Raw genomic sequence first — 7416 nt, 5'->3', positions numbered from 1 at the left:
GAGCACTTAGAAGACGGAGTCAAGGATGAAAAGTCAATTTCCTCAAATTTTCATGATTATTTAGCACTTCCACTGAAATTTTGAGTGTAAATAGTTCCTAGAATTTATTCATCCGTGATACAAAGTATCTGTGGGAGTATTTATCCTACTGGCGGAAGAAAACTAGAGTATATAGTTCCAATACACTTCACAACACCGTAGCCCGGAAGTAATTCTGGGCGTTATAACTTCCGGTTTATGCTTAGTGGGTGTGGATTTAGCCTGAGGCTAGGCCACAGTTTGTCTACCCTATTAGAAGCCAAGGGGAGCGGTGCATGGTGGGAGTAGTAGTACGAAGTTTAGAGGCCCGTGGCCCTTCGTCTTTAAAGGCGGCGCTATACGGTGATGGCCAGTCCCTGTTCTGTTTCTCTGACAGTCCTGTTAACTAGGTTTAGGATTACGAACTGGAAGACCTGAGAGGAAACAAAACATTTTGTGAATTACCCCTTCCAGTATGGATAAAAGCCCGTAAAGACAGTCCATGGATAAGTGCACTGGTGCTGGAACTGTTTCTTATCCATGTTTTGTTTGGTTTGGTTTGGTTTGGTTTGGTTTGGTTTTTTGAGACAGTCTCGCTATGTAGCTCAGGCTGGCCTTGAATTTACTATGTAGCCCAAGCTCTTATTCACCCTTTTAATCTGGGGGTACTGTTAGCATAGTGCCAGTTCTGGGGACTGTGGTAGGGCATTGTAAATATTTACTTACTTAACCCTCAACAAGCCTATAAGGTAGATACTATTATTATCCTCACTTTAAAAATTGAAAAAGCGGGGCGTGGTGGCGCACTCCTGTGATCCCAGTACTTAGGAGCCTGAGTCAGGGGGGTCGCTGTGAGTTTGAAGCCAGCTTGAACTACATAGTGAGACCCTGTCTCAAAAAAATAAAGAACAGGGCCGGGGGGATTTAGCTCAGTGGTTCTGTCACTTGCCTCGCAAGCTCAAGGACCTGAGTTCGATCCCTGGTACCCCCCCCCCCCAAATCAAGAAAAAAAATTACAGGCATGACACCTGTAATCTTTGTTACCCCTGCCTGAGATAGGAGAATGTCAGTTTCAAGGCCAGCCTGGCCATTAAGCAATACCCTGTATTAAAAATAAAATTTAGCCTGTAATCCCAGCTCTGTGGGAGACTGAGGCGGGAGGATCACAATTCCCACTCAGCCTAGGCAACTTAGAGACTTAGTAAAACTCTGTCTCAAAGAGTTAGTGCTGTAGCTCAGTGCAAAGGGTCTGGGTCCTTCCCCCAGCACCAACAAATAAATAAATAATAAGTTTTAAAAATACAATTTTAAAAGTGTCTGGGAAATTTCAGTAGTTGGGAGACCATGGCAAGAGGATTGCAAGTTTGAGGCCAGCCTGGGTTATATAGTGGCTCAAGGCTATACTATATTACATAGCAAGACTGCTGTCTCAAAAAACAAATAAAATGCTGGGTGTGGTGGTGCATGCCTGTAATCCCAGCACTTGGGAGGCTGAGGCAGGAGGGTCGCTCCAAATTCAAGGCCAGCCTGAACTGCATAGTAAAATCCTGTCTCAAAAAACAAACAAAAAACAAACAAAAACAAAAAAAGGCTGATTGCGCAGTTCATTGGTAGTGAATGCTTGCCTAGTATGTATAGGCTCTTAATTCAATCCCCAGTATCAAATAAATAAATAAGTAAATAAGAGAAAATAAAAAGGGGGGTTGGGTGTGGTGGCATATGCCTGTAATTCCATCACTCAGGAGGCTGAGGCAGGAGGATCACCAAGAGTTCAGGCCAGCCTGGGCTACATAATGAGTTCAAGACCAGCCTGAACTATATAGTGAGACCCTGTTGCAAAAAAAGGGGGGTGGGTGGGGATGTAGTTTGGTGGTAGAGCACTTGCTTTAGTATGAGTGAAGGCCTGGGTTCGATTCCCAGTACCAGAAGGAAATAAAGTTGAAAAACTGAGGTGTAGAATTGATAACTTGTTCAAGGTTACCCAAAGCTACTAAGAGATGTTCTTATGCTGTTTCTCACCTGGCCAACAAATGGATATAGGTATAGCCTGGGCCACTGATTTTAAATGTTGATCCAGACACATAGAAACACACTTTACATTGGTACCTGTACTCAAACACAAATATATACATATACAAACTAAAACACAAGGTTCATGAAATAACACCTTATGACATAACTGCACTGGTTTGTTCTATTCTCTTTATTTTTTGAGTTCCTAGGGATTGAACCCAGACTGAGCTACATCCCCAGCCCTTTTTGTATTTTTTATTTTGAGTCAGGGTCTAAGTTGCTATATTGCCCAAATTGGACTCAAACTTTCAGTACTCCTCCCTCAGCCTCCCAGAGAGCTGAGATTATAGTTGTGCACTACTGCCTGGCTGTTTGGATTTTTATAGCTTGGGGTTTCACTGCTTTCCCTTGGTATAAAGGGACAGGGGGGCTTTGGAGTCATACACTCCTAAGTTCAAATTCTGGTTCCATCACTTACTGACAGGTTTTGGACAAGTTATTTTATCCCTTGGGGTTTTCTTTCTTTTTGGTACCAGGGGTCGAACTCGGACCTTTCACTTTTGAGGCAGGCGGCAGAACCACTGAGCTAAATCCCCAGCCCCCTTGGGGTTTTCTTTACCAACAATTATCATGCCTTTATAAGTGTTTCTTCAAAAAAAAAAAAAAAAGTGTTTCTTTAATTAAATGAAGACCTGCTATAGTACTTGGCACCCTGAGACGCTTAAGTGATAGATTCTATCATCATCATTCCTGTTACTGTCACTTGTATCTTCCTGAGGATATGTGTTTTGCACATGTAGACAAATGTGTGATGACTATGGAGCTTGGAATGTGGCTGAGTGGTAGAGCACTTGCTTAGCATGAACTAGGCCCTGGGTTCAATTCTTAGTACCGCCAAAAAAAAAGAAAAAAGTTTGATAACAATTCTGCTTTGGATAGATAAGCAAGTCAGCTTTCTCTCCCATCCTGAAGACACTCTTGGTAGGAAAGTCTCCACTTCCCGTTCTAGGCTGAATGTTCTGTTATTTGCACCAATAACCTGAGCACACATGTCTGGTTTCCTCTCTGTCTTACACTTGCTTACCTCCTAAACTGATTAGTTGGTACAACATGTTGCAAGGACACCCCCTCCCTCTCAGTAGAAAAGCTAGGCAAAGGAAGTCTGCAAAGACAACCAGGGGTGTTAAATTACTCATGTTTATTTATAACAGACCTTCAGCCAGTACAGTACAAAACTTACAGTAGTATATCTCCGTTACACAAATATTTACTTACAATATATTACATATACAAAATGCTTTGCAATAAGTCTCAAAAGCTAGTTTAACTCCTCTTAAGATAGGAGAAAAACTCTTTAAAAAAATGTGGGGGGGCACCAGAGAAAGAGGGGAGGTGAAGGGGCCAGGGCCAAAGGAAACACCAAACTGGCTACAAAGGAAACCCTGGGAGAAGAAGAAGAGAGGTGGTATTGCACTTGCTTCTGTGTTTTATTTTTTGTTTTTTTTCCTTTTTGTTCTTCATAAGTTCTGATTAAAAATATATCTATATATATATTATGTACATAAGGAAATAAGCTGCCAGAAGTATTACAAAATCCCACCCGCAGCTTGGACACTGACACAGAAAAACAAAAGTCTGGAAAAGTGTTTTTTTTAGAAACTCTTTTTTTATTTTTTTATTTTTGTGATGTTGATTTTGAATAGCAATATAAAAGGAAACACCTCTTTTCTCCATGTGGGTTTCAGTGTGTGTGTATGCTCATGTGTGGTTCTTTCTTTAATTTTTTTTTTTTTATGCAAAAGGAGCTGGGAGAGAGCAAAAGGATGTTTGAGGTTCCAGAGCTGGAAGGCTCTGAAGAGGAGGATTTTGTACCTAAGACCCTGGTTAAAGTGCAGTGGTCGTCTGGAGAGAGACAGAATGCCCTTCTCTCCCTCCCTAGCACCTGGTCTTGCCCTTCCAGTCTCTGCTCTCATGGGCACAGAGTCGCCTCAGAGCACAGTCCTTCATGTTCCAGGAGGTTACTGGTGCCAAGGCTGACTAGAGAAGGGGATGGGGCACCCTAAGGCTCTGATACCCCACAAGGGGGACTAGTCCTTATGAGGTATCATCAATGCACAGCAGATGCAGAAGTGGAAGGCGTAGGTCTAAGGGAAAGGGGCTCAATAACCAGAATAGCTCAGGAGAAGCCTAGATATTAATCTCAGCTTTGCTGCCATCCTGGACAGGAATGCCCCAGGGTGCTGTTGAGAAAACTCTTCCCCTCTTGAGGGACCACTCTCCTCTAAGTTGACTGCCCCATCCTCTGCCCTTGGCAGCACCTATTTATTGCTACATTGTCAAGGAGAAACAATCACCCTAGGCAGCCTCTCCCTGCCAATCTGGTTCTCTCGGGGAAACCATGTAACAGGGGAGGAAAAGGTGGAAGAGGAGAAAGTGATGTCCTTTCCCATGACAGGGTAAGGTAGACTCTTCTCAGAACCCTGAAGAGTCCCAATCCCAGGATTTGATCCTTAACCCCAAATATCCCTGATAGGGAGTGAGAAAAGTCGGAAAGGCAAAAGAGCCTATGAGGAAAGGACATGTGGAAAAAGATGGAAGGGAAAGGAAGAGAAAAAGAGAAGAAGGACCAAGAGTTATAACTTGTGAGGTGTTGTGTTTGGTTTTTACTTTTTCTTTAAACATAGAAAAACAGCCTTTGGTTTGAATCTCAAGGAAGAGAGAGTGGGATGGCTGTGGCCGCGGGCAGGGAACTCTGTAGGACGAGGCCTCCACTTACAGTGGAGCTGGGCTGCCTCCTCCCCTCTCATGAGTCCTGGGTTTTCCAAATAGAACCCGCAGTTAGCAGAGAGCCAGGGGCTCTGCAGCAGCCGGAGCAGAAGCCCCTCCTGCCCTGTGTCTGGGAACTGAATGTGGGAGGGCAGTGAAGGATGAGCCCACTTGGAGGAGCTGGGTAGAATGGGTGAGGGGCACAGAGCCTTGATCATCCTGGGATCATTTTTGGTTATACTGAAAGAGGGAAAAGAGACACCCTTTTCTTCCTGCCACTGATGGTAAAAACAGGGCCCAGAAGTCCAGGAATGAGAGGGTGGCTCCTCCTGGGAGGGAGAGGAGAAGGCAGCATGAGTAAGGGGCTGAGAGGTCCTCTGCTCAGGCAGCAGCCCACCAGTTTGTCACAGGACAGGGACTGCAGGAGTCCCAGAGAGCCCAGGAAGGTCACAAGAGTGAAAAAGTTTGGGAAGTTGAGGAGAGAGATTTTATTCACCTCCTTCCTATGCCCTGACTCCCAGTTAGGCACCTGAGGCTCCCCGTCTGTCAGAGACAGAGGGTTGCAGACCTAGCCTTGGCCCCTGAGAATATAAAATGGGGGCACTCCAAGGAGAGGAAAGCCACCACTGAGTAGAGTGGCCAGCTGAAGAGGCTAGAGTGGTGACAAGGGGTGGTGGGAGAGGGAAGAGTTGTATCACATCCTGGAGGGAGACCCTAAAGGGAGGCTTTGGGAGCTCAAGAAGATCCTCAGCCCCACAGTGCCCAGGGGGGATTTCTTCAGCTCCTCCTACTTCCAAATGAGGAAATTCTTCAAGAATAGTGCAAGCTGCCTAAAGTGAGAGGGCACAAGAGGTATGGATAGTACCAGGCTGAAGGGTCCCAGAGAGGAGATATAATGCCACAGAGTCAAGGTGGTGCCACTGGGAGGTATCAGCATCAAAACTGAAGAATTGGATAAAGTAAATGGCAAAGATTAAAGCAAGAAGCACAAAGTCTCTTCCTTTGAAGAGGAGCTTCTGACCCCTGGGGCTGTTAGAGGATGGTGGATCAAGGAAAAAAAAAAAAAATTAGGCCTAGCTTAGAAGGAAGCTGAGGGGAGAAGCGTGAGGGAAGTGGCAAGGGATGGCCATAAGTTAAAAAAAGGCAAAAGAAAAACAACCAATAAATAACTCAGTGTGCTGGGGTGAGAGAAAAAGAGAAAAAGGAGAAACATAAAAGACCTGTTTCATCACAATGCCTAAACTGGTCAAGGAAGAGAAGAAGAAAAGGTGAGGAGGGTCAGGGTCACATGTGAGGTCATGTGGCCAGTGGTGGGGACAGAGCTAGACACCTGGAGGGGGCAGTAGAGAGGCAGACTAAAGGTAGGGGGCGAGGTCACTAGCCCACCTTATGCTCCCCCCGGACAATGTGGGAAGAGAATTCGTACCGGTCTTGGCTGTGGTAACCACAGATGTTGCACTCAAAAGGGTCTCTGAAGCCATGGCAGCCCATGTGGATGGTGAACATGACATGGTCCAGGAAGAGGATGCGGCAGTGTTCACATTTGAAGGCTTTCACAGGCTCACCGCTCTCGCCCACCACTCGAAGCACTTCCTTGGAGGGGCCTGGGGTGCCCCGAAGTAAGCCCTCTTGTGGCTTGGGGTCCTCTTTGGCATAGGCAGGACTGTGCCGGCCCACCACTATGGTGGGAGGTGGCTGGGGTGTGGGGCCCTGAGGGAGGGACACCACCCCCCCAACCCGATCTTCGTGGTTGCTCTCTGTGTCTGTGGAGTCCTGGCAGCCGTTGCTGGGGGATGCCCCTGGGTCAGTCAGGGAGCCTCGGGCTCGATAGAGGAGGGGACCTCCATCCCCCAGGTCCTCTGGCCCTTCACCTGCTTCTCGGGACCCTGGAAGCTCCAGTCGGCCAGGGAGAGGCTGCATCTGGGTGTAGACAGAACTGATGACAGGCGTGAGTTCTGAGATGCAATTGGTAGGTGGAAGGCGGAGGGGACGCAGATGTTCTGCACCCACAAAGGCCAGAGAACCTCCAAAGCCAGGCTCCAGGCCATGGTGGGCCACCAACTCCACATCCTTTTCGTAGCCGCCTGAGTTCACATCATAGGGGAGGTCTGACAGGCTGAAGCGCATCTGCTTCTCACCTGTGGAGAAGAAGGTCTCAGCAGGACTTCATGTGAAGAGTTCTAAATTCTAAATTCTACTGGGTGGGTTTGTTTGTTTGTTTGTTTATTTATTTATTTATTGGTACTGGGAATCAAACTCAGGACCTTTCGCTTGTGAGGCAGGTGGCAGAACCACTGAGCTACATCCCCAGCTATTTATTTTTATTTTTTAATTGAACTCAAGACCTTGCAGTTGCAAGGCAGGCAGCAGCACTACTGAGCTAAATCTCTGGCCCCATTATCATTATTATTTTGAGATAGGGTCTTGTGAAGTTGCCAGGCTGGCCTCAAATTAGTCATACTCCTGCCTCAGCCTCCCAAATTGCTGAGTTACAGGCATGTCCCACTGTGCCTGATAAGAAAAATTATTATTATTATTAAAGACAGGGTCTTGCTATATAGCTTAGGCTGGTCTTAAACTCACCATTCGGTTTAGGTTGGCCTCAAACTCACAGCAATC

At 46.3% G+C, this 7416-nt stretch overlaps 1 protein-coding gene across 11 annotated transcripts in view; it reads right to left on the bottom strand.

The window, feature by feature from the left end:
- Window positions 1-3210: 3210 nt before the first annotated feature.
- Ikzf4 (IKAROS family zinc finger 4) overlaps window positions 3211-7416 on the bottom strand; it is a 32917-nt gene continuing 28711 nt past the window's right edge. For all 11 annotated transcript variants that reach the window (XM_087192135.1, XM_087192136.1, XM_087192138.1 and 8 more), the window contains one exon: window positions 3211-6935. In XM_087192135.1, coding sequence (XP_087048261.1) covers window positions 6175-6935 — 761 coding nt within the window. In that variant the 3' untranslated portion in view covers window positions 3211-6174. The remainder of the gene's footprint in view (window positions 6936-7416) is intronic.

The sequence above is a fragment of the Heterocephalus glaber genome, unplaced genomic scaffold (genome assembly GCF_053883595.1).
Source record: "Heterocephalus glaber isolate CG9 unplaced genomic scaffold, H.glaber_assembly_v1.0 deba00001569, whole genome shotgun sequence".
In the NCBI taxonomy this organism is placed as follows: domain Eukaryota; kingdom Metazoa; phylum Chordata; class Mammalia; order Rodentia; family Bathyergidae; genus Heterocephalus; species Heterocephalus glaber.
The sequence above is the reverse complement of the archived record's forward strand: the minus strand, read 5'-3'. Positions and strand labels throughout refer to the sequence as shown.